This window comes from Pinus tabuliformis, chromosome 5_2, assembly GCF_031772625.1.
Source record: "Pinus tabuliformis cultivar Carrire ecotype Pingquan chromosome 5_2, CPIR1, whole genome shotgun sequence".
Taxonomy (NCBI): Eukaryota; Viridiplantae; Streptophyta; class Pinopsida; order Pinales; family Pinaceae; genus Pinus; species Pinus tabuliformis.
Window position 1 is genome coordinate 749,806,184 of NC_142306.1, and position 26,441 is coordinate 749,832,624.

At 40.9% G+C, this 26,441-nt stretch overlaps 3 protein-coding genes and 1 long non-coding RNA gene across 4 annotated transcripts; 1 reads left to right on the forward strand and 3 right to left on the reverse strand.

The window, feature by feature from the left end:
• The first annotated feature begins 7,678 nt into the window (after window positions 1-7,678).
• On the forward strand, window positions 7,679-8,788 carry LOC149161406 (double-stranded RNA-binding protein 1-like). The gene is made up of 3 exons (XM_089434865.1): window positions 7,679-7,930; window positions 8,102-8,339; window positions 8,484-8,788. Exons 1-3 carry the CDS (start codon window positions 7,679-7,681, stop codon window positions 8,786-8,788), a joined length of 795 nt encoding a protein of 264 aa, XP_089290991.1.
• A 119-nt stretch (window positions 8,789-8,907) lies between these two features.
• LOC149161407 (uncharacterized) lies at window positions 8,908-10,485 on the reverse strand. Its single transcript, XM_089434866.1, has 3 exons — window positions 10,144-10,485; window positions 9,735-9,969; window positions 8,908-9,590 (listed from the first exon to the last, which is right to left on the reverse strand). The coding sequence occupies exons 1-3, from the start codon at window positions 10,393-10,395 to the stop codon at window positions 8,908-8,910; spliced, it is 1,170 nt and encodes a 389-aa protein (XP_089290992.1). The 5' UTR covers window positions 10,396-10,485.
• A 4,704-nt stretch (window positions 10,486-15,189) lies between these two features.
• LOC149161408 (uncharacterized) lies at window positions 15,190-17,040 on the reverse strand. Its single transcript, XM_089434867.1, has 3 exons — window positions 16,380-17,040; window positions 15,634-16,235; window positions 15,190-15,462 (listed from the first exon to the last, which is right to left on the reverse strand). Exons 1-3 carry the CDS (start codon window positions 17,038-17,040, stop codon window positions 15,199-15,201), a joined length of 1,527 nt encoding a protein of 508 aa, XP_089290993.1. The 3' UTR covers window positions 15,190-15,198.
• A 4,935-nt stretch (window positions 17,041-21,975) lies between these two features.
• LOC149161409 (uncharacterized) lies at window positions 21,976-22,233 on the reverse strand. The gene is made up of 2 exons (XR_016261501.1): window positions 22,172-22,233; window positions 21,976-22,082 (listed from the first exon to the last, which is right to left on the reverse strand). It is a non-coding gene; the product is annotated as an uncharacterized LOC149161409 (long non-coding RNA).
• Between the last annotated feature and the right edge of the window lie 4,208 nt (window positions 22,234-26,441).

The following is a 26,441-nucleotide window of genomic DNA, read 5'->3' on the forward strand; positions in this document are numbered from 1 at the left end:
TGGATCACAGAAGCCTAAACTCTACAATATGCATCAGGTAGTAGTGTCCCCTGTTCAGTATCCCAAAACAAAAGTTAGGAGACACCTCACTACAAGATCCAGTGAGTCGCCTACCTCAAGGGGTTCAACATACAGATGTAGGAGGCAAAAGTCCTCATGAAATTACCTTTTTCTCCTATTTAGTCTAAACGGGGTGATATTTTTTGTTTTTTAAATAGATTTTTTTAAGGTTAGAAATTGACAATCTCCTATTCAGCAAGTCTAACTCAATAGTCTAACAGGGTGATATTTTTTGTTTTTCTAATAGATTTTTTCTAAGGTTAGAAATTGACAAAATTGTAATTTTAAGGTGTTACATATTCACCATTCAAATGCCTCCGACAATTTTGTTAGCACATTAAATTTATTTTTATATTCAAAAATAAAATTTGAAATTTAAATTACAAAACATTACAATCTTACTGAATAGAAGCCCAAAAAATAGCCTTAATTAAACTAGGCCCTGTAATAACATTCGCCAGGGAAAGAAATGGGATCAGCTAATTAATTGGTGCCTGATTCAAGGGAAAAAAACATAAAGAAGTGGGTACTTGGATTTATTTAGTTAATCATATAATATGAAGTTATATTTTAATATCGTATTTTTCTTTGTTAAGTTTAATGCACTGTACTTCTTTTTTGTTCCAATTTCGTTTTACTGTTAAGCCAGCGTTTAGATCCTTGCCTTTTCGTCACCTTTTCAAATATTTAAAGATATCGCTGTTGTAAAAGTATTTGTTTATCATTAAAATAACTTTCACATATAAAAATAGTCTTTTCAATGTCATTTATCCTTAGAAAAAAATTAAAATATTCATTTAAATAAATTAAAAAGGCAAATCAACAAATAATATATTTTCTGATAAACATGTGGTGCCACAGGAAAATATTTCATATCTCTTTTGTTAACACTTCGAGCGTATGCATTTGAAATAATCTCACTCCAGCAGCTAATAATCAAGAATGGTAGAAAAAAATAGTGTAATGTTGTATTTTTTATTCCTACGGTTCAATACTCACTAGAACAGTGTAGGGAATGATCCATTCCTCACCCACTAAAATCTCTGTTCTTATTTTCCAGGTACATTTGAGGTCTCCGATTTAATACTCACTATAAATCTGTAGTGTAATGAGGCATTATTAATGCTCTTCTTCCCCGCAAGGTTCCCTCATTCATCTCTGCATTCATTTGCTTTTGCCTATCCCAATAGAATATATTTGTTGGGTTTTGCCGATTATAATCTTTTTCAGAACTTGCAGTCAGCCTTTGCTCCAAATTGTGATTACGAGGGGTTCCTGAAGGAATTTTCTCTCGAATTGTAAGCTAAACTTGCTCTATATTAATGTTAGAAAAATCGAGGAAAAATTTAGCCGAGGGTTAGAGGGTTATGATTTTCTCGAAGTTACTTTTGCGCAGCTAACTTCGTGCACCAGCGGAGGTAATTTCGTGAAGGTCTATGACTCTTCGCCAAGCTATACAAAGACTTAAAAACACAATATTCGCGGCCCTGAATTTCGCGGAGCTATTACACAGACTCAAAAATGCAAAATTCACTCATGGAAAAAAGTGAGAGTAAAACAATATAAGGTTGGAGCAACACAATAAAAACTTAGAATTGAATTCTAAAACAAATACGTTCACATGAGGCTGCGGTTCATTCATCAAGTAAAAACAAAAATCGCACACGTGTTTTTGGAGTGTGGGCAATAGTCGCGGAATGAATGCTTGCCCATATTTATTTACCAAAGTACATTAACTGCTTTAAATTCCTTGTTGTGTTCCGGAATGGTTCGCATATCGCTTCAATCCTTCCATCTTCAAACAGAGACACAACCTGCAAAAATACCTCTGATAAGTATCGTTGCTATCACGCTATTTATTGCGGTGGTTGGGTTATGATTTCCAACACTCCCCTTTAATCACAATTGCCGCCATTGACAATTCCCAAATAGTTTATGAGATAAAAAAAACTTTCACATGCGAATGGCTTTGTGAAGATGTAAGAAAATTGTTCTTGTGACTTGCAGTGCTGCAACACAATTTCATCATTGTTAATCAACTTTTTAATAAAATGATATTTAGCATCAATATGCTTGGCCTTCTTGTGGAAGACATAATTCTTTGACAATGCAATTGTTGAGGTGTTGTCGCAGAAAATAGTTATTGCTCCCTCTTGGTCATGACGAAGATCTCTCAACATCTTTCTCATCCAAACTGCCTAACACGTTGTTGTTGTTACTGCGACATATTCAGCATCTGTTGTTGACAGTGACACTATTCGCTGCTTCTTGGAGGCCCATGAAATGGCTCCATAACCCAAATGAAAATCATATCCTCACGTGCTCTTTCTGTCATTAACACTGCTTGCCCAATCACCGTCATAGTAACCAACCAGCCTGAAATCACTTGTTGCTGTGTACAAAACGCCATACTGTTTTGTCCCATTGACATACCTTAGAATCCTTTTCGCTGCTTGCCAATGTGTCCCATTGGGTATCTCCATGAACCTTGACACCAAACTTACTACATACATTATATCCGACCTAGTGGCGGTCAAATACATCAAGCTGCCTATCATGCTTTTGTATAATGTTGAATTGATATTGTTGTTGCAATCTTCTTTGCTCAACTTCAACCCTATGATAGTTGGAGTTGGTGCGGACTTGTTGTTCTACATTTTAAACCTCTCCAAAATTTCTGCCACATACTTTGCTTGAGAGATTAAAATGTCATTTCTTGTTTGCTTCACTTCTATGCCTAAAAAATATCTTAACAATCCCAAGTCAGTCATTTCAAGTTCATTCTTCATGACTTGTTTGAAATCAGTGATGAGGAAATCATCATTGCCTATAAAAATCAAATCATCTACATATAAGACGAAAATGAGAATCTTACCTTCACTCTCTTTGATGTAAAGAGTAGGTTCACCATCACATTTGTTGAAACCATTTCCCAACAAGTAAGTATCTATCATGTTGTACCATGCGCGCGGTGCTTGCTTCAACCGATAAAGAGTTTTCCTCAACCGATATACTTTGTCTTCTTGACCTTCAATCTCATAACCAGGCGGTTGCACAACATACACTTCCTCTTTCAGCACTCCATTCAAGAACGTTGATTTTACGTCCATTGATACACTCTCCATTTGTGCTGCATGGAAATCGCCACAACTGCACGACTGGTGCGAACATCTCTGCGTAATATCTTCCATGTTGCTTCTTGTATCTTTTGACAACTAGCCTTACTTTGTGCCTTTCAATCTTTCCCTCAACGTTGCTTTTGGTCTTATAGACCCACTTCACTCTAATGACATGTTTTCCTTTCGGAAGTTTCACTAACTCGCATGTGTAATTTTTTTCTATTGCGTCTATTTCTTCCTCCATTGTTGCAACCCATTTTTCTTCTTTGACTTCATCCTCAAAATGGATTGGGTCATCTACATGATAAAATAATGCAAATAAGGAATTCAGACCTACGCTACTATCAACTTCATCTTGCTCATAAATTTCATTTAAATTTTTGAATTTTGGCCTTCTTGTGCTTGCTGAAGATGGGCTTGACATGTCACTTGGTGTCGCGCTTCGCAGTGTGCTTGTAGAAACACTTTCTTAGCTGCGCGAAACTGTCATATTATTTGTTGATGGTGTTGTTTTATGCCTGTTTTGTTGCACTTGAATAGGTGTAGAAGGAGTCATTGTTGAGGAATTACTTGTTGCTATTAATTCCTCTTTGTCCTCATGTGGTATGCATGCTTTGACATTGACTGTCTTTTCTAAACTTCCATCCCATGCTTCCTCTTTTATGAACTGCACATCTCTGTTGATTATGACCTTATGAGTTAATGGATTGTAATGTTTGTCTGCCTTGTATTCATCGCTGTATCCAACAAATATACCTTTCTCCCCCTCGCTGTCTAAATTCTTCCTCAACTCATCCGAGACGTGTTTATAAGACACACATCCAAAAGCTCTCATGTGAGTGACACAATGCTTTCTTCCACTCCATGCCTCTTCAGGAACTATGTTCTAGAAGCTTTTGGTTGGACATTTATTCAAGATATATGCTACGCAAATGACAACTTCAGCCCAATAGTCATTTGGAAAATGCTTTGCCTTTAACATACTCCTTGCCATTTCCATAATGGTCCTATTCTTTCTTTTTTCCACACCATTTTGCTATGGTGTATATCTTGTTGTAAATTGCTTGTGAATTCCATGCTTCCTGCAAAATCGAAAGAAGTCATTTGAGATGTATTCTCCACCTCTGTCAGTCCTAAGGACTTTGATGTAATGTCCGCTTTGCTTCTCAACAAGAGCCTTGTATTGTTGAAAGCGCTCAAACACTTCACTTTTCTATTTTAGGAGAAAGACCCATGTCTTCCTTGTGTAGTCATCTATGAAGGTCAATACATAGTGGCTGCCACCAATTGATGGTGTCTGCATTGGTCCACATAAGTCTGAGTGGACAATCTCCAAAGGTGCCTTTGCCCTTACTGACTTTCCTACTGGAAATGTCTCTTTATGTTGCTTGCCCAAGATACATCCTTCACATATGTTGTCTGGGATTTCTATGAGTGGTAAAACCTTCACCATGCCTTTCCTATGCAGAAAATTCAAACCCCCAAAGTTAAGGTGTCCAAATCTCAAATGCCATAACCTGTTTTCATCTTTTACCTCTGCTTGAAAGTTTACTTGTATGACAGTTGCCTCTTTCCACACAGCTTCTAGTGAGTTCATTGAAATCTGATATTATTTTTAAGGGAAACATTCTGTTGTTTGTCACCTAAACCTTTGCAATCAGCTATCTTCTTGGAGGCCTATCCAAAATTGTGCATACATCATTATTAAAGAAGACATTGTAGCCCTTTTGCATGAGTTGTCCAATGCTCATGAGGTTATGCTTTAGACCGGGGACAAAGTAAACATCTAAGATGTATTTCTTCTCCCCCTTCTTTGTTAGGATATTAACTCTTCATTTTCCCATGACAAAGACTTTGCTATCAGTCACTAATGTCACTTTAGGTTTCACACTTTCATTTGGATTGAAAAACATTTCTATGTTTCCTGACATGTGGTTGCTACAACCTAAATCTAGATACCATATATCACTCTGTTTTTCTTGTGCTACATTACAAGCTAAAAACATGCTATCATGGTTCTGATTTTCTCTTGTGAAATTTACACTTGGTTTGTTACTAATTTCATATTGCTTCTTTCTACATTCAATTACATAATGATCATAGTTCTTACAGTGATGACATTGAACTTGAGATTTATCATACCTCTGACCTTGTGCTTGATTTTGGCTTGGGTCTTGACTTGGATTTTGATTGCTGCCTCTTCCATTTGAGCTTGAAGTCCTATTTCTTCCACCTCTGTGTGGGCTTCTTCCTCTTCCTCTAGCATATGATCTTCCTCTGCCTCGACCTTGAACAAATGATACCAGTGTCTTGAATGCATGCTCCAGTGAGGAGTTAGTTGCTCTATTCAGTCTATGTTCATGAGAAATCAGTGATGCGTTAAGCACATCCACTGAGAAATGTGAGAGATCCCTTGTCTCCTCTATGGCACAACAATGGCATCAAACCTCGCTAGCAAACTTATCAAAACTTTCTCAACTATTCTTCTTTCCTCAAGTGTCTCACCATGAAACCTGATTTGAGTAACCAGCCCACTTACATGTGTAAAAAATGAGGCTACATTCTCAAACTCTTTCATGCAAAGTGTTTCAAAATCTCTTCTCAACATTTTCAGCTTTTCTATCTTGACTTTTGCCATGCCTTGGTAGGTTATCTGGAGGGTGTCCCATGCTTTCTTGGACTTTGTTGTCGCTGTAACCTTTGGGAAAATGCTTCCACGAACTTCTTGGAAAATATAAAACAGGGCTTTTGAATCCTTCTTCCTGTTGTCCCTTAACAAAACTCTTTCTTGTTGAGATAAGACATTGTATGTTGTGGCATCTTCAGGTTCTTGAAAACCATTCTCCACCAAATCCCAAATGTCTTGACAAGAAAACAAGGCCTTCATTGTAATAGCCCAATAATCATAATTTTTACCATTAAACTGAGGTATTTGAGGATTAGTCAAGCTTAAGCTTGATGTTGCCATTTCTGAGCATCAAAAAAAACTTTCTACCTACTGGTAAATATGCTAAAAACAATCTGCGCTCAAAAAATTCTTACTGCTAGTAAAAACACTTGTTTTTACACTAACAATATTTTACCCACTCTAATACCATGTTATAAAAATCGAAGAAAATTTTCGCAAAGGGACAAAGGGTTATGATTTTCGCGAAGCTACTTTCGCGCAGTTAACTTTGCGCACTGCAGAGGTAATTTCGTGGAGGTCTATGACTCTTCGCAAAGCTATAGAGAGACTTAAAGACAAAATATTCATGGACCTAAATTTCGCGGAGCTATTACAGAGACTCAAAGATGCAAAATTCACTCATGGCAAAAACTGAGATTAAAACAAGATAAGGTTGGAGCAACACAATAAAAACTTAGTATTGAATTCTAAAACATCAAAATTTGCTCCATCATTTTCTCCTCAGTGACTTGGACTCTCTTTCTCTCCAACTGTCTTACTCTCTAACCTGTGAAAATGAATTTTTACATTCATATTTAACTCAACATACAATTTTACATTTAATTCATGACAGAGAAAAAATAATTAATATGATGTTGTTGTTGAGTGTGATTAGAATCGCACAGGTGTTTCTGGAGTGTGGGAAATAATCACTGAATGAATGCTTGCCCATATCTATTTACCAAAGTACATTAACTGCTTTAAATTCCTTGCTGCATTTCAGATTGGTTCGCGTCTAACTTCAGTTCTGCCATTTTCAAACGGAGTAGTCTACTTAGGCTGTAGAATGGCTCTTTTTCCGGCACCGGCCGGAAAATCGTCCGGCTCCGGCTACCGGAAATCTCTCCCTCCTCCACCACCATCTCTCAGCTCCACCACCCTCTTTCTCCGCCACCCTCCCTGACTGCCCTGACATTCTCTGACAAAAAAACAGGATGTAGGCAGAGCGCCTGACATCCCTGACCGATCGGGGATGAGCTGGAATTCATTCCATGCGGGGGAGTAGAATGGCAGTCACGAGAATTCCATGCGGGGGAGTAGAATGGCGGTCACGAGAATTCCATGCGGGGGAGTAGAATGGCGGTCATGAAAATACTGAAGAACTGATAGCAAAAATCCTTCATGTAATCAGCCAGGACAACGTGAGAGCAGAGTATGTCCACGAACCTATGCAAACACGGTGAAACCGAATGAATTCACCTAGGTTCAACTTGGGGAACCATAAGTTTGTAATGGAGTTTCCTGGTTCGAAGCATAGGTAGCAGAAGCATAGGCAGGTGCAGGAGAGACAGTAGTTTACCATAGGCAGGTGCAGGAGAGACAGTAGTTTACCCCTAAAACCCTAACCGGAGGCGTTACAAAGATACGTTACACTCGGCGAAAAACCAGTGAAATGCTATTATTTATTGTAGCAAATGGAAGGAGCTATATAAGAGCAGTTCCGGCAACAAATAGGGCTATCTACATAGAAATTAGAGCAATAATTAGGGAAAATTTAATATTGCAGGCGAGCTCTTGTTTTTGGGTTTCTCGCCTCATTTCAGTTCTTGAAATGGTGCATCCTGCGCAGATGTTCAAGAACAGATTGCAAGAATATGCACAGAAGAACTCTTTGCCATTGCCTCTCTATGAAGCTGTAAATGAGGGCCAAGACCATCTTCCGCAATTCAAGTGCACTATAATAATCAATGGGGCAAAGTATGAATCCCTTCCTGGTTTCACCAACAAGAAGGCATCACAGAATGCTACAGCTAAGGCAGCTGTCGAAGATTTGGAATCGCAAGGGTTGATTGTTGAGTTCAAAGTAAGTTTCAATTCTTACTCAAATTCTCAAAATCTTTTCAAATGCTGGTTTTGCTTTCTATTTTATATTTCTTTTTCTGTTCCGAGTTTGTTTGCAAATTTAATTATTTTGATTGAATATGGTGGAGTATGTTATAAACTTCCTTTTATTTATTTGGTGACAACCAAAAAGGAGAAAGTACGGCCTAAAGGTATCCTTGCGGAAGTTGTTACAAGGAAGAATATGCCGCCTCCGAGTTATCGTTTTACAGGGATTTTTACAGCAGCTGTGGTTGTTAATGGGGTTTCCTATACTGGAGGTCCTTCAAACAATCAAAGGGACGCTCAAAACAAGGCTGCACTTGAAGCACTTCAGGCAATCGACCCCAAGGCTGCATTTGAAGTACTTCAGGCAAACGACCCCCAATATTGTGAGTTGATGTGGATGGAGAACTAACTATTTGCATTCTTCTCGGCTATCCTTATGTAACTTCTAATATCCTTACATTTCTTTTGCTCTCAACGATGCTATATGTTACTGATCTTGCCACTGTTCCATTGGAATCTCATGTTAGGTAATTCGTTATCGCATGTTGAAGTTAATGCGAAAAATGATTCCAAACAGCCAACTGCACAACCGGATAACTTGGCATCTGATAATCAGCTATTAGAAGGAACTGAATCTCAATCGGCAGGAAATGGTCTAGAAAAGTCAATTGTCGATGGTGCACCTGCTACTGAAAAGGACTCAGAGAAGACAGATGTGGAGAATAAATGTGCAGCTGGACATGGTATAGAAAAGACAAAGGTGAAGGATGCCCATGAAGCCGGAAGGGGAATGTCAGATATAAATGATGCACATTCAGTGTCAGCCCCGTAGCCTCATAATCATATTCAACAGGATCCTTTGTCTGCACAACAAGAAATGGTGCATCCTGCACAGATGTTCAAGAACACATTGCAAGAATATGCACAGAAGAACTCTTTGCCATTGCCTCTCTATGAAGTTGTAAATGAGGGCCAAGACCATCTTCCGCAATTCAAGTGCACTGTAATAATCAATGGGGCAAAGTATGAATCCCTTCCTGGTTTCACCAACAAGAAGGCATCACAGAATGTTGCAGCTAAGGCAGCTGTCGAAGATTGTGATGCCTTCTTGTTGGTGAAACCAGGAAGGGATTCAAACTTTGCCCCATTGATCATTACAGTGCACTTGAATTGCGGAAGATGGTCTTGGCCCTCATTTACAACTTCACAGAGAGGCAATGGCAAAGAGTTCTTCTGTGCATATTCTTGCAATCTGTTCTTGAACATCTGCGCAGGATGCACCATTTCTTGTTGTGCAGACAAAGGATCCCGTTGAATATGATTATGACGCTGCGGGGCTGACACTGAATGTGCATCATTTATATCTGACATTCCCCTTCTGGCTTCTTGGGCATCCTTCACCTTTGTCTTTTCTATACCATGTCCAGCTGCACATGCATTCTCCACATCTGTCTTCTCTGATTCCTTTTCAGTAGCAGGTGCACCGTCGACAATTGACTTTTCTAGACCATTTCCCGCCGATTGAGATTCAGTTCTTTCTAATAGATGATTATCAGATGCCAAGTTACCTGGTTGTGCAGTTGGTTGTTTGGAATCATTCTTCGCATTAACTTCAACATGCAATAACGAATTACCTAACATGAGATTCCAATGGAACAGTGGCAAGATCAGTAACATATAGCATCGTTGAGAGCAAAACAAATGTAAGGATATTAGAAGTTACATAAGGATAGCCGAGAAGAATGCAAATAGTTAGTTCTCCATCCACATCAACTCACAATATTGGGGGTCGTTTGCCTGAAGTACTTCAAATGCAGCCTTGGGGTCGATTGCCTGAAGTGCTTCAAGTGCAGCGTTGTTTTGAGCGTCCCTTTGATTCTTTGAAGGACCTCCAGTATAGGAAACCCCATTAACAACCACAGTTGCTATAAAAATCCCTGTAAAACGATAACTCGGAGGCGGCATATTCTTCCTTGTAACAACTTCCGCAAGGATACCTTTAGGCCGTACTTTCTCATTTTTGGTTGTCAGCAAATAAATAAAAGGAAGATTATAACATACTCCACCATATTCAATCAAAATCATTAAATTTGCAAACAAACTCGGAATAGAAAAAGAAATATAAAATAGAAAGCAAAACCAGCATTTGAAAAGATTTTGAGAATTTGAGTAAGAATTGAAACTTACTTTGAACTCAACAATCAACCCTTGCGATTCCAAATCTTCGACAGCTGCCTTAGCTGCAGCATTCTGTGATGCCTTCTTGTTGGTGAAACCAGGAAGGGATTCATACTTTGCCCCATTGATTATTACAGTGCACTTGAATTGCGGAAGATGGTCTTGGCCCTCATTTACAACTTCATAGAGAGGCAATGGCAAAGAGTTCTTCTGTGCATATTCTTGCAATCTGTTCTTGAACATCTGCGCAGGATGCACCATTTCAAGAACTGAAATGAGACGAGAAACCCAAAAACAAGAGCTCGCCTGCAATACTAAATTTTCCCTAATTATTGCTCTAATTTCTATGTAGATAGCCCTATTTATTGCCGGAACTGCCCTTATATAGCTCCTTCCATTTGCTACAATAAATAATAGCATTTCACTGGTTTTTCGTCGAGTGTAACGTATCTTTGTAACGCCTCCGGTTAGGGTTTTAGGGGTAAACTACTGTCTCTCCTGCACCTGCCTATGCTTCTGCTACCTATGCTTCGAACCAGGAAACTCCATTACAAACTTATGGTTCCCCAAGTTGAACCTAGGTGAATTCATTCAGTTTCACCGTGTTTGCATAGGTTCGTGGACATACTCTGCTCTCACGTTGTCTTGGCTGATTACATGAAGGATTTTTGCTATCAGTTCTTCAGTATTTTCATGACTGCCATTCTACTCCCCCGCATGGAATTCTCATGACCGCCATTCTACTCCCCCGCATGGAATTCTCGTGACCGCCATTCTACTCCCCCGCATGGAATGAATTCCAGCTCATCCCCGATCGGTCAGGGATGTCAGGCGCTCTGCCTGCATCCTGTTTTTTGTCAGAAAATGTCAGGGCGGTCAGGGAGGGTGGCGGAGAAAGAGGGTGGTGGAGCTGAGAGATGGTGGCGGAGGAGGGAGAGATTTCCGGTAGCCGGAGCCGGACGATTTTCCGGCCGGTGCCGGAAAAAGAGCCATTCTACAGCCTAGGTAGACTACTCCATTTGCAAATATGAAGAAAGTTTTCACTGTGTTATACCAGAATGAGACAATGCACACTCTAGGCTTTGTCAAGCTGTGCTATCAGTCTCCTTTCTGTTCTTTTTCTTTATTTGAGAAATTTGTTAAGCATTCTCAGATTCACTTCTACTCCTCTTGCTGATGGGTTCAGTTAGATCGAGCTCCTGACTGATTTGCTGCATCCCCTTATATCCATGTACTTTGTCTTGATAGGTATCCCTTGTCTCCTTTTTCAAAGGTTCTTGTTGTGCAGACAAAGGATCCTGTTGAATATGATTATGAGGCTGCGGGGCTGACACTGAATGTGCATCATTTATATCTGACATTCCCCTTCCGGCTTCATGGGCATCCTTCACCTTTGTGTTTTCTATACCATGTCCAGCTGCACATGCATTCTCCACATCTGTCTTCTCTGAGTCCTTTTCAGGAGTAGGTGCACCGTCGACAATTGACTTTTCTAGACAATTTCCCGCCGATTGAGATTCAGTTCGTTCTAATCGCTGATTATCAGATTCCAAGTTATCCGGTTGTGCAGTTGGCTGTTTGGAATCATTGTTCGCATTAACTGCAACATGCGATAACAAATTACCTAACATGAGATTCCAATGGAAAAGTGGCAAGATCAGTAACATATAGCATCGTTGAGAGCAAAAGAAATGTAAGGATATTAGAAGTTACATAAGGATAGCCGAGAAGAATGCAAATAGTTAGTTCTCCATCCACATCAACTCACAATATTGGGGGTCGTTTGCCTGAAGTACTTCAAATGCAGCCTTGGGGTCGATTGCCTGAAGTGCTTCAAGTGCAGCCTTGTTTTGAGCGTCCCTTTGATTCTTTGAAGGACCTCCAGTATAGGAAACCCCATTAACAACCATAGTTGCTGTAAAAATCCCTATAAAACGATAACTCGGAGGAGGCATATTCTTCCTTGTAACAACTTCCGCAAGGATACCTTTAGGCCGTACTTTCTCCTTTTTGGTTGTCAGCAAATAAATAAAAGGAAGTTTACAACATACTCCACCATATTCAATCAAAATCATTAAATTTGCAAACAAACTCGGAACAGAAAAAGAAATATAAAATAGAAAGCAAAACCATCATTTGAAAAGATTTTGAGAATTTGAGTAAGAATTGAAACTTACTTTGAACTCAACAATCAACCCTTGCGATTCCAAATATTCGACAGCTGCCTTAGCTGCAGCATTCTGTGATGCCTTCTTGTTGGTGAAACCAGGAAGGAATTCATACTTTGCCCCATTGATTATTACAGTGCACTTGAATTGGGGAAGATGGTCTTGGCCCTCATTTACAACTTCATAGAGAGGCAATGGCAAAGAGTTCTTCTGTGCATATTCTTGCAATCTGTTCTTGAACATCTGCACAGGATGCACCATTTCTTGTTGTGCAGACAAAGGATCCTGTTGAATATGATTATGAGGCTGCAGGGCTGACACTGAATGTGCATCATTTATATCTGACATTCCCCTTCCGGCTTCATGGGCATCCTTCACCTTTGTCTTTTCTATACCATGTCCAGCTACACATGCATTCTCCACATCTGTCTTCTCTGAATCCTTTTCAGTAGCAGGTGCACCGTCAACAATTGACTTTTCTAGACCATTTCCCGCCGATTGAGATTCAGTTCCTTCTAATAGTTGATTATCAAATGCCAAGTTATCCGGTTGTGCAGTTGGCTGTTTGGAATCATTCTTCGCATTAACTTCAACATGCGATAACGAATTACCTAACATGAGATTCCAATGGAACAGTGGCAAGATCAGTAACATATAGCATCGTTGAGAGCAAAACAAATGTAAGGATATTAGAAGTTACATAAGGATAGCCGAGAAGAATGCAAATAGTTAGTTCTCCATCCACATCAACTCACAATATTGGGGGTCGTTTGCCTGAAGTACTTCAAATGCAGCCTTGGGGTCGATTGCCTGAAGTGCTTCAAGTACAGCCTTGTTTTGAGCGTCCCTTTGATTGTTTGAAAGAACTCCAGTATAGGAAACCCCATTAACAACCACAGTTGCTGTAAAAATCCCTGTAAAACGATAACTCGGAGGCGGCATATTCTTCCTTGTAACAACTTCCGCAAGGATACCTTTAGGTCGTACTTTCTCGTTTTTGGTTGTCAGCAAATAAATAAAAGGAAGTTTATAACATACTCCACCATATTCAATCAAAATCATTAAATTTGCAAACAAACTCGGAACAGAAAAAAAATATAAAATAGAAAGCAAAACCAGCATTTGAAAAGATTTTGAGAATTTGAGTAAGAATTGAAACTTACTTTGAACTCAACAATCAACCCTTGCGATTCCAAATCTTCGATAGCTGCCTTAGCTGCAACATTCTGTGATGCCTTCTTGTTGGTGAAACCAGGAAAGGATTCATACTTTGCCCCATTGATTATTACAGTGCACTTGAATTGCGGAAGATGGTCTTGGCCCTCATTTACAACTTCATAGAGAGGCAATGGCAAAGAGTTCTTTTGTGCATATTCTTGCAATCTGTTCTTGAACATCTGCGCAGGATGCACCATTTCAAGAACTGAAATGAGACGAGAAACCCAAAAACAAGAGCTCGCCTGCAATACTAAATTTTCCCTAATGATTGCTCTAATTTCTATGTAGATAGCCCTATTTGTTGTCGGAACTGCCCTTATATAGCTCCTTCCATTTGCTACAATAAATAATAGCGTTTCACTGGTTTTTCGCCGAGTGTAACGTATCTTTGTAACGCCTCCGGTTAGGGTTTTAGGGGTAAACTACTGTCTCTCCTGCACCTGCCTATGGTTCTGCTACCTATGCTTCGAACCAGGAAACTCCATTACAAACTTATGGTTCCCCAAGTTGAACCTAGGTGAATTCATTCGGTTTCACCGTGTTTGCATAGGTTCGTGGACATACTCTGCTCTCACGTTGTCCTGGCTGATTACATGAAGGATTTTTGCTATCAGTTCTTCAGTATTTTCGTGACCGCCATTCTACTCCCCCGCATGGAATTCTCGTGACCGCCATTCTACTCCCCCGCATGGAATTCTCGTGACCGCCATTCTACTCCCCCGCATGGAATGAATTCCAGCTCATCCCCGATCGGTCAGGGATGTCAGGCGCTCTGCCTGCATCCTGTTTTTTTGTCAGAGAATGTCAGGGCGGTCAGGGAGGGTGGCGGAGAAAGAGGGTGGTGGAGCTGAGAGATGGTGGCGGAGGAGGGAGAGATTTCCGGTAGCCGGAGCCGGACGATTTTCCGGCCGGTGCCGGAAAAAGAGCCATTCTACAGCCTAGGTAGACTACTCCATTTGGAAATATGAAGAAAGTTTTCACTGTGTTATAACAGAATGAGACAATGCACACTCTAGGCTTTGTCAAGCTGTGCTATCAGTCTCCTTTCTGTTCTTTTTCTTTTTTTGAGAAATTTGTTCAGCATTCTCAGATTCACTTCTACTCCTCTTGCTGATGGTTCAGTTAGATCGAGCTCCTGACTGATTTGCTGCATCCCCTTAGATCCATGTACTTTGTCTTGATAGGTATCCCTTGTCTCCTTTTTCAAATGTTCTTGTTGTGCAGACAAAGGATCCTGTTGAATATGATTATGAGGCTGCGGGGCTGACACTGAATGTGCATCATTTATATCTGACATTCCCCTTCCGGCTTCATGGGCATCCTTCACCTTTGTCTTTTCTATACCATGTCCAGCTGCACATGCATTCTCCACATCTGTCTTCTCTGAGTCATTTTCAGGAGCAGGTGCACTGTCGACAATTGACTTTTCTAAAGCATTTCCCGCCGATTGAGATTCAGTTCCTTCTAATAGCTGATTATCAGATGCCAAGTTATCCGGTTGTGCAATTGGCTGTTTGGAATCATTCTTCGCATTAACTTCAACATGCGATAACGAGTTAGCTAACATGAGATTCCAATGGAATAGTGGCAAGATCAGTAACATATAGCATCGTTGAGAGCAAAAGAAATGTAAGGATATTAGAAGTTACATAAGGATAGCCGAGAAGAATGCAAATAGTTAGTTCTCCATCCACATCAACTCACAATATTGGGGGTCGTTTGCCTGAAGTACTTCAAATGCAACATTGGGGTCGATTGCCTGAAGTGCTTCAAGTGCAGCCTTGTTTTGAGCGTCCCTTTGATTGTTTGAAGGACCTCCAGTATAGGAAACCCCATTAACAACCACAGTTGCTGTAAAAATCCCTGTAAAACGATAACTCGGAGGCGGCATATTCTTCCTTGTAACAACTTCCGCAAGGATACCTTTAGGCCGTACTTTCTCCTTTTTGGTTTTCAGCAAATAAATAAAAGGAAGTTTATAACATACTCCACCATATTCAATCAAAATCATTAAATTTGCAAACAAACTCGGAATAGAGAAAGAAATATAAAATAGAAAGCAAAACCAGCATTTGAAAAGATTTTGAGAATTTGAGTAAGAATTGAAACTTACTTTGAACTCAACAATCAACCCTTGCGATTCCAAATCTTCGACAGCTGCCTTAGCTGCAGCATTCTGTGATGCCTTCTTGTTGGTGAAACCAGGAAGGGATTCATTCTTTGCCCATTTGATTATTACAGTGCACTTGAATTGCGGAAGATGGTCTTGGCCCTCATTTACAACTTCATAGAGAGGCAATGGCAAAGAGTTCTTCTGTGCATATTCTTGCAATCTGTTCTTGAACATCTGCGCAGGATGCACCATTTCTTGTTGTGCAGACAAAGGATCCTGTTGAATATGATTATGAGGCTGCGGGGCTAACATTGAATGTGCATCATTTATATCTGACATTCCCCTTTCGGCTTCATGGGCATCCTTCACCTTTGTCTTTTCTATACCATGTCCAGCTGCACATGCATTCTCCACATCTGTCTTCTCTGAGTCCTTTTCAGTAGCAGGTGCACCGTCGACAATTGACTTTTCTAGACCATTTCCCGCCGATTGAGATTCAGTTCCTTCTAATAGCTGATTATCAGATGCCAAGTTATCCGGTTGTGCAGTTGGCTGTTTGGAATCATTCTTCGCATTAACTTCAACATGCGATAACGAATTACCTAACATGAGATTCCAATGGAACAGTGGCAAGATCAGTAACATATAGCATCGTTGAGAGCAAAAGAAATGTAAGGATATTAGAAGTTACATAAGGATAGCCGAGAAGAATGCAAATAGTTAGTTCTCCATCCACATCAACTCACAATATTGGGGGTCGTTTGCCTGAAGTACTTCAAATGCAGCCTTGGGGTCGATTGCCTGAAGTGCTTCAAGTGCAGCCTTGTTTTGAGCGTCCCTTTGATTGTTTGAAGGACCTCCAGTATAGAAAACCCCATTAACAACGACAGTTGCTGTAAAAATCCCTGTAAAACGATAACTCGGAGGCGGCATATTCTTCCTTGTAACAACTTCCGCAAGGATACCTGTAGGCCGCACTTTCTCCTTTTTGGTTGTCAGCAAATAAATAAAAGGAAGTTTATAACATACTCCACCATATTCAATCAAAATCATTAAATTTGCAAACAAACTCGGAACATAAAAAGAAATATAAAATAGAAAGCAAAACCAGCATTTGAAAAGATTTTGAGAATTTGAGTAAGAATTGAAACTTACTTTGAACTCAACAATCAACCCTTGCGATTCCAAATCTTCGACAGCTGCCTTAGCTGCAGCATTCTGTGATGCCTTCTTGTTGGTGAAACCAGGAAGGGATTCATACTTTGCCGCATTGATTATTACAGTGCACTTGAATTGCGGAAGATGGTCTTGGCCCTCATTTACAACTTCATAGAGAGGCAATGGCAAAGAGTTCTTCTGTGCATATTCTTGCAATCTGTTCTTGAACATCTGCGCAGGATGCACCATTTCAAGAACTGAAATGAGACGAGAAACCCAAAAACAAGAGCTCGCCTGCAATACTAAATTTTCCCTATTTATTGCTCTAATTTCTATGTAGATAGCCCTATTTGTTGTCGGAACTGCCCTTATATAGCTCTTTCCATTTGCTACAATAAATAATAGCATTTCACTGGTTTTTCGCCGAGTGTAACGTATCTTTGTAACGCCTCCGGTTAGGGTTTTAGGGGTAAACTACTGTCTCTCCTGCACCTGCCTATGGTAAACCACTGTCTCTCCTGCACCTGCCTATGCTTCTGCTACATATGCTTCGAACCAGGAAACTCCATTACAAACTTATGGTTCCCCAAGTTGAACCTAGGTGAATTCATTCGGTTTCACCGTGTTTGCATAGGTTTGTGGACATACTTTGCTCTCACGTTGTCCTGGCTGATTACATGAAGGATTTTTGCTATCAGTTCTTCAGTATTTTCGTGACCGCCATTCTACTCCCCCGCATGGAATTCTCGTGACCGCCATTCTACTCCCCCGCATGGAATTCTCGTGACCGCCATTCTACTCCCCCGCATGGAATGAATTCCAGCGCATCCCCGATCGGTCAGGGATGTCAGGCGCTCTGCCTGCATCTTGTTTTTTTGTCAGAGAATGTCAGGGCGGTCAGGGAGGGTGGCGGAGAAAGAGGGTGGTGGAGCTGAGAGATGGTGGCGGAGGAGGGAGAGATTTTCGGTAGCCGGAGCCGGACGATTTTCCGGCCGGTGCCGGAAAAAGAGCCATTCTACAACCTAGGTAGACTACTCCATTTGGAAATATGAAGAAAGTTTTCACTGTGTTATACTAGAATGAGACAATGCACACTCTAGGCTTTGTCAAGCTGTGCTAGAAATTTGTTCAGCATTCTCAGATTCACTTCTACTCCTCTTGCTGATGGGTTCAGTTAGATCGAGCTCCTGACTGATTTGCTGCATCCCCTTAGATCCATGTACTTTGTCTTGATAGGTATCCCTTGTCTCCTTTTTCAAATGTTTTTGTTGTGCAGACAAAGGATCCTGTTGAATATGATTATGAGGCTACGGGGCTGACACTGAATGTGCATCATTTATATCTGACATTCCCCTTCCGGCTTCATGGGCATCCTTCACCTTTGTCCTTTCTATACCATGTCCAGCTGCACATGCATTCTCCACATCTGTCTTCTCTGAGTCCTTTTCAGGAGCAGGTGCACCGTCGACAATTGACTTTTCTAGACCATTTCCCACCGATTGAGATTCAGTTCCTTCTAATAGCTGATTATCAGATGCCAAGTTATACGGTTGTGCAGTTGGCTGTTTGGAATCATTCTTCGCATTAACTTCAACATGCGATAACGAATTACCTAACATGAGATTCCAATGGAACAGTGGCAAGATCAGTAACATATAGCATCGTTGAGAGAAAAACAAATGTAAGGATATTAGAAGTTACATAAGGATAGTCGAGAAGAATGCAAATAATTAGTTCTCCATCCACATCAACTCACAATATTGGGGGTCGTTTGCCTGAAGTACTTCAAATGCAGCCTTGGGGTCGATTGCCTGAAGTGCTTCAAGTGCAGCCTTGTTTTGAGCATCCCTTTGATTGTTTGAAGGACCTCCAGTATAGGAAACCCCATTAACAACCACAGTTGCTGTAAAAATCCCTGTAAAATGATAACTCGGAGGCGGCATATTCTTCCTTGTAACAACTTCTGCAAGGATACCTTTAGGCCGTACTTTCTCCTTTTTGGTTGTCAGCAAATAAATAAAAGGAAGTTTATAACATACTCCACCATATTCAATCAAAATCATTAAATTTGCAAACAAACTCGGAACAGAAAAAGAAATATAAAATAGAAAGCAAAACCAACATTTGAACAGATTTTGAGAATTTGAGTAAGAATTGAAACTTACTTTTAACTCAACAATCAACCCTTGCGATTCCAAATCTTCGACAACTGCCTTAGCTGCAGCATTCTGTGATGCCTTCTTGTTGGTGAAACCAGGAAGGGATTCATACTTTTCCCCATTGATTATTACAGTGCACTTGAATTGCGGAAGATGGTCTTGGCCCTCATTTACAACTTCATAGAGAGGCAATGGCAAAGAGTTCTTCTGTGCATATTCTTGCAATCTGTTCTTGAACATCTGCGCAGGATGCACCATTTCTTGTTGTGCAGACAAAGGATCCTGTTGAATATGATTATGAGGCTGCGGGGCTGACACTGAACGTGCATCATTTATATCTGACATTCCCCTTCCGACTTCATGGGCATCCTTCACCTTTGTCTTTTCTATACCATGTCCAGCTGCACATGCATTCTCCACATCTGTGTTCTCTGAGTCCTTTTCAGGAGCAGGTGCACCGTCGACAATTGACTTTTCTAGACCATTTCCCGCCGATTGAGATTCAGTTCCTTCTAATAGCTGATTATCAGATGCCAAGTTATCCGGTTGTGCAGTTGGCTGTTTGGAATCATTCTTCGCATTAACTTCAACATGCGATAACGAATTACCTAACATGAGATTCCAATGGAACAGTGGCAAGATCAGTAACATATAGCATCGTTGAGACCAAAATGATATCTAATATAATGCACTGCGTAAAAACCCCCATACTTAAATTCAAAAAGAGTCAAGGGATCTCTACTTGAATGGTTCATGAGGCACAATACTTGCTAAGGTTTTGCAAATGGGGTAGCAAGCTAAGTGGGCTTGATTGTGGGGAAAAACTCCACAGTTAAGCGCGCTTGAGCCAGAGGAGTTCTGGGATGGGTGACCTCCTGGGAAGTCCTGGTTACCGGGTGCAAGCCCCGGAAGTGATGATTGATGCTATGTGATTCGTTCTCCACATTTCACTAGTTTCAATCCCACTTCTTCACCCTTGTGAGCATCACCCGATGCAATGAGTGCTAAGTGAACTATTCAAAAAAATCATGAGAAATTAGTCAGTTACGACTACCTCTCATGGAAATGGTCATACGTGAATGATCTTACTTAACGCAGTTGAATCCCAAAATGATATCTAATATAATGCACTGCGTAAAAACCCCCATACTTAAATTCAAAAAGAGTCAAGGGATCTCTACTTGAATGGTTCATGAGGCACAATACTTGCTAAGGTTTTGCAAATGGGGTAGCAAGCTAAGTGGGCTTGATTGTGGGGAAAAACTCCACAGTTAAGCGCGCTTGAGCCAGAGGAGTTCTGGGATGGGTGACCTCCTGGGAAGTCCTGGTTACCGGGTGCAAGCCCCGGAAGTGATGATTGATGCTATGTGATTCGTTCTCCACATTTCACTAGTTTCAATCCCACTTCTTCACCCCTGTGAGCATCACCCGATGCAATGAGTGCTAAGTGAACTATTCAAAAAAATCATGAGAAATTAGTCAGTTACGACTACCTCTCATGGAAATGGTCATACGTGAATGATCTTACTTAACGCAGTTGAATCCCAAAATGATATCTAATATAATGCACTGCGTAAAAACCCCCATACTTAAATTCAAAAAGAGTCAAGGGATCTCTACTTGAATGGTTCATGAGGCACAATACTTGCTAAGGTTTTGCAAATGGGGTAGCAAGCTAAGTGGGCTTGATTGTGGGGAAAAACTCCACAGTTAAGCGCGCTTGAGCCAGAGGAGTTCTGGGATGGGTGACCTCTTGGGAAGTCCTGGTTACCGGGTGCAAGCCCCGGAAGTGATGATTGATGCTATGTGATTCGTTCTCCACATTTCACTAGTTTCAATCCCACTTCTTCACCCCTGTGAGCATCACCCGATGCAATGAGTGCTAAGTGAACTATTCAAAAAAATCATGAGAAATTAGTCAGTTACGACTACCTCTCATGGAAATGGTCATACGTGAATGATCTTACTTAACGCAGTTGAATCCCAAAATGATATCTAATATAATGCACTGCGTAAAAACCCCCATACTTAAAAAGCAAAAGAAATGTAAGGATATTAGATGTTACATAAGGATAGCCGAGAAGAATGCAAATAGTTAGTTCTCCATCCACATCAACTCACAATATTGGGGGTCGTTTGCCTGAAGTACTTCAAATGCAGCCTCGGGGTCGATTGCCTGAAGTGCTTCAAGTGCAGCCTTGTTTTGAGCGTCCCTTTGATTGTTTGAAGGACCTCCAGTATAGGAAACCCCATTAACAACCACAGTTGCTGTAAAAATCCCTGTAAAACGATAACTCGGAGGCGGCATATTCTTCCTTGTAACAACTTCCGCAAGGATACCTTTAGGCTGTACTTTCTCCTTTTTGGTTGTCAGCAAATAAATAAAAGGAAGTTTACAACATACTCCACCATATTCAATCAAAATCATTAAATTTGCAAACAAACTCGGAACAGAAAAAGAAATATAAAATAGAAAGCAAAACCAACATTTGAAAAGATTTTGAGAATTTGAGTAAGAATTGAAACTTACTTTGAACTCAACAATCAACCCTTGCGATTCCAAATCTTCGACAGCTGCCTTAGCTGCAGCATTCTGTGATGCCTTCTTGTTGGTGAAACCAGGAAGGGATTCATACTTTGCCCCATTGATTATTACAGTGCACTTGAATTGCGGAAGATGGTCTTGGCCCTCATTTACAACTTCATAGAGAGGCAATGGCAAAGAGTTCTTCTGTGCATATTCTTGCAATCTGTTCTTGAACATCTGCGCAGGATGCACCATTTCTTGTTGTGCAGACAAAGGATCCTGTTAAATATGATTATGAGGCTGCGGGGCTGACACTGAATGTGCATCATTTATATCTGACATTCCCCTTCCGGCTTCATGGGCATCCTTCACCTTTGTCTTTTCTATACCATGTCCAGCTGCACATGCATTCTCCACATCTCTCTTCTCTGAGTCCTTTTCAGTAGCAAGTGCACCGTCGACAATTGACTTTTCTAGACCATTTCCCACCGATTGAGATTCAGTTCCTTCTAATAGCTGATTATCAGATGCCAAGTTATCCGGTTGTGCAGTTGGCTGTTTGGAATCATTCTTCGCATTAACTTCAACATGCGATAACGAATTACCTAACATGAGATTCCAATGGAACAGTGGCAAGATCAGTAACATATAGCATCGTTGAGAGCAAAATAAATGTAAGGATATTAGAAGTTACATAAGGATAGCCGAGAAGAATGCAAATAGTTAGTTCTCCATCCACATCAACTCACAATATTGGGGGTTGTTTGCCTGAAGTACTTCAAATGCAGCCTTGGGGTCGATTGCCTGAAGTGCTTCAAGTGCAGCCTTGTTTTGAGCGTCCCTTTGATTGTTTGAAGGACCTCCAGTATAGGAAACCCCATTAACAACCACAGTTGCTGTAAAAATCCCTGTAAAACGATAACTCGGAGGCGGCATATTCTTCCTTGTAACAACTTCCGCAAGGATACCTTTAGGCCGTACTTTCTCCTTTTTGGTTGTCAGCAAATAAATAAAAGGAAGTTTATAACATACTCCACCATATTCAATCAAAATCATTAAATTTGCAAACAAACTCGGAACAGAAAAAGAAATATAAAATAGAAAGCAAAACCAGCATTTGAAAAGATTTTGAGAATTTGAGTAAGAATTGAAACTTACTTTGAACTCAACAATCAACCCTTGCGATTCCAAATCTTCGACAGCTGCCTTAGCTGCAGCATTCTGTGATGCCTTCTTGTTGGTGAAACCAGGAAGGGATTCATACTTTGCCCCATTGATTATTACAGTGCACTTAAATTGCGGAAGATGGTCTTGGCCCTCATTTACAACTTCATAGAGAGGCAATGGCAAAGAGTTCTTCTGTGCATATTCTTGCAATCTGTTCTTGAACATCTGCGCAGGATGCACCATTTCAAGAACTGAAATGACACGAGAAACCCAAAAACAAGAGCTCGCCTGCAATACTAAATTTTCCCTAATTATTGCTCTATTTTCTATGTAGATAGCCCTATTTGTTGCCGGAACTGCCCTTATATAGGTCCTTCCATTTGCTACAATAAATAATATCATTTCACTGGTTTTTCGCCGAGTGTAACGTATCTTTGTAACGCCTCCGGTTAGGGTTTTAGGGGTAAACTACTGTCTCTCCTGCACCTGCCTATTGTAAACAACTGTCTCTCTTGCACCTGCCTATGCTTCTGCTACCTATGCTTCGAACCAGGAAACTCCATTACAAACTTATGGTTCCCCAATTTGAACCTAGGTGAATTCATTCGGTTTCACCGTGTTTGCATAGGTTCGTGGACATACTCTGCTCTCACGTTGTCCTGGCTGATTACATGAAGGATTTTTGCTATCAGTTCTTCAGTATTTTCGTGACCGCCATTCTACTCCCCCGCATGGAATTCTCGTGATCGCCATTCTACTCCCCCGCATGGAATTCTCGTGACCGCCATTCTACTCCCCCGCATGGAATGAATTCCAGCTCATCCCCGATCGGTCAGGGATGTCAGGCGCTCTTCCTGCATCCTGTTTTTTTTTCAGAGAATGTCAGGGCGGTCAGGGAGGGTGGCGGAGAAAGAGGGTGGTGGAGCTGAGAGATGGTGGTGGAGGAGGGAGATATTTCCGGTAGCCGGAGCCGGACGATTTTCCTGCCGGTGCCGGAAAAAGAGCCATTCTACAGCCTAGGTAGACTACTCCATTTGGAAATATGAAGAAAGTTTTCACTGTGTTATACCAGAATGAGACAATGCACACTCTAGGCTTTGTCAAGCTGTGCTATCAGTCTCCTTTCTGTTCTGTTTTTTTTTTTGAGAAATTTGTTCAGCATTCTCAGATTCACTTCTACTCCTCTTGCTGATGGGTTCAGTTAGATCGAGCTCCTGACTGATTTGCTGCATTCCCTTAGATCCATGTACTTTGTCTTGATAAGTATCCCTTGTCTCCTTTTTCAAATGTTCTTGTTGTGCAAACAAAGGATCCTGTTGAATATGATTATGAGGCTGCGGGGCTGACACTGAATGTGCATCATTTATATCTGACATTCCCCTTCCGGCTTCATGGGCATCCTTCACCTTTGTCTTTTCTATACCATGTCCAGCTGCACATGCATTCTCCACATCTGTCTTCTCTGAGTCCTTTTCAGGAGCAGGTGCACCATCGACAATTGACTTTTCCAGACCATTTCCCGCCGATTGAGATTCAGTTCCTTCTAATAGCTGATTATCAGATGCCAAGTTATCCGATTGTGCAGTTGGCTGTTTGGAATCATTCTTCGCATTAACTTCAACATGCGATAACGAATTACCTAACATGAGATTCCAATGGAACAGTGGCAAGATCAGTAACATATAGCATCGTTGAGAGCAAAAGAAATGTAAGGATATTAGAAGTTACATAAGGATAGCCGAGAAGAATGCAAATAGTTAGTTCTCCATCCACATCAACTCACAATATTGGGGGTCGTTTGCCTGAAATACTTCAAATGCAGCCTTGGGGTCGATTGCCTGAAGTGCTTCAAGTGCAGCCTTGTTTTGAGCGTCCCTTTGATTGTTTGAAGGACCTCCAGTATAGGAAACCCCATTAACAACCACAGTTGCTGTAAAAATCCCTGTAAAATGATAACTCGGAGGCGGCATATTCTTCCTTGTAACAACTTCCGCAAGGATACCTTTAGGCCGTACTTTCTCCTTTTTGGTTGTCAGCAAATAAATAAAAGGAAGTTTATAACATACTCCACCATATTCAATCAAAATCATTAAATTTGCAAACAAACTTGGAACAGAAAAAGAAATATAAAATAGAAAGCAAAACCAGCATTTGAAAAGATTTTGAGAATTTGAGTAAGAATTGAAACTTACTTTGAACTCAACAATCAACCCTTGCGATTCCAAATCTTCAACAGCTGCCTTAGCTGCAGCATTCTGTGATGCCTTCTTGTTGGTGAAACCAGGAAGGGATTCATACTTTGCCCCATTGATTATTACAGTGCACTTGAATTGCGGAAGATGGTCTTGGCCCTCATTTACAACTTCATAGAGAGGCAATGGCAAAGAGTTCTTCTGTGCATATTCTTGCAATCTGTTCTTGAACATCTGCGCAGGATGCACCATTTCAAGAACTGAAATGAGACGAGAAACCCAAAAACAAGAGCTCGCCTGCAATACTAAATTTTCCCTAATTATTGCTCTAATTTCTATGTAGATAGCCCTATTTGTTGTCAGAACTGCCCTTATATAGCTCCTTCCATTTGCTACAATAAATAATAGCATTTCACTGGTTTTTCGCCGAGTGTAACGTATCTTTGTAACGCCTTCGGTTAGGGTTTTAGGGGTAAACTACTGTCTCTCCTGCACCTGCCTATGGTAAACTATTGTCTCTCCTGCACCTGCCTATGCTTCTGCTACCTATGCTTCGAACCAGGAAACTCCATTACAAACTTATGGTTCCCCAAGTTGAACCTAGGTGAATTCATTCGGTTTGACCGTGTTTGCATAGGTTCGTGGACATACTCTGCTCTCACGTTGTCCTGGCTGATTACATGAAGGATTTTTGCTATCAGTTCTTCAGTATTTTCGTGACCGCCATTCTACTCTCCCGCATGGAATTCTCGTGACCGCCATTCTACTCCCTCGCATGGAATTCTCGTGACCGCCATTCTACTCCCCCGCATGGAATGAATTCCATCTCATCCCCAATCGGTCAGGGATGTCAGGCGCTCTGCCTGCATCCTGTTTTTTTGTCAGAGAATGTCAGGGCGGTCAGGGAGGGTGGCGGAGAAAGAGGGTGGTGGAGCTGAGAGATGGTGGCGGAGGAGGGAGAGATTTCCGGTAGCTGGAGCCGGACGATTTTCCGGCCGGTGCCGGAAAAAGAGTCATTCTACAGCCTAGGTAGACTACTCCTTTTCAAACAGAGACAACCTGCAAAAATATGTCTGACAAGTATCGCTGCTGTCAAGTTGTTTATTGCGGTAGTTGGGATTATTATTTTCAACATCTAATACATTCCAAAATTGGTTGTTGGGGTTCGACATCGGTTCTGCAAAGGGAACATGTGGAATGAGAACGAAACCACATGTCAATACAATCGACATGAAAATCGTTCCTGCAATTGGGTAGAAGCTGACCTTGGTCATTCTGCTTGAATTCACACCGACACACTACGCACTGCAGCCCATTTGTAAAATTTTGTGAATTATAGACAAAGATGGGTAGTGTCTCTAATACCGCAGATTGCGACCCCACATGATCTCCGTCGATTCGGGTAGGGAAATCGACCAAACCACCTCCAAAACCATGTAGCATAAACTTGCAGCGAAAAGGCTAACAAAATAATAAGAATAAAAACTAGTATGGACGATAGCATGATTTTACAATTGGTGGCAACCATAGTTTTTGAATCAAAAATTTTTAATTCGACACTATACATCCTAATCTTCTCATTTTTATGACAACAATATCTTTTAG

What these genes read in the sequence shown, in the direction of transcription:
- LOC149161406 (XM_089434865.1), top strand. Translation starts at nt 7,679, where the DNA reads ATGGTGCATCCTGCGCAGATGTTCAAGAACAGATTGCAAGAATATGCA. An exon ending in GGTTGATTGTTGAGTTCAAA is followed by an intron (nt 7,931 to 8,101) that starts GTAAGTTTCAAT and finishes ACAACCAAAAAG; the next exon opens with GAGAAAGTACGGCCTAAAGG. An exon ending in GGCAAACGACCCCCAATATT is followed by an intron (nt 8,340 to 8,483) that starts GTGAGTTGATGT and finishes ATCTCATGTTAG; the next exon opens with GTAATTCGTTATCGCATGTT.
- LOC149161407 (XM_089434866.1), bottom strand. Translation starts at nt 10,395, where the DNA reads ATGGTGCATCCTGCGCAGATGTTCAAGAACAGATTGCAAGAATATGCA. An exon ending in GGTTGATTGTTGAGTTCAAA is followed by an intron (nt 9,970 to 10,143) that starts GTAAGTTTCAAT and finishes ACCAAAAATGAG; the next exon opens with AAAGTACGGCCTAAAGGTAT. An exon ending in GGCAAACGACCCCCAATATT is followed by an intron (nt 9,591 to 9,734) that starts GTGAGTTGATGT and finishes ATCTCATGTTAG; the next exon opens with GTAATTCGTTATTGCATGTT.
- LOC149161408 (XM_089434867.1), bottom strand. Translation starts at nt 17,040, where the DNA reads ATGGTGCATCCTGCGCAGATGTTCAAGAACAGATTGCAAGAATATGCA. An exon ending in GGCAAACGACCCCCAATATT is followed by an intron (nt 16,236 to 16,379) that starts GTGAGTTGATGT and finishes ATCTCATGTTAG; the next exon opens with GTAATTCGTTATCGCATGTT. An exon ending in GGTTGATTGTTGAGTTCAAA is followed by an intron (nt 15,463 to 15,633) that starts GTAAGTTTCAAT and finishes AAAACCAAAAAG; the next exon opens with GAGAAAGTACGGCCTAAAGG.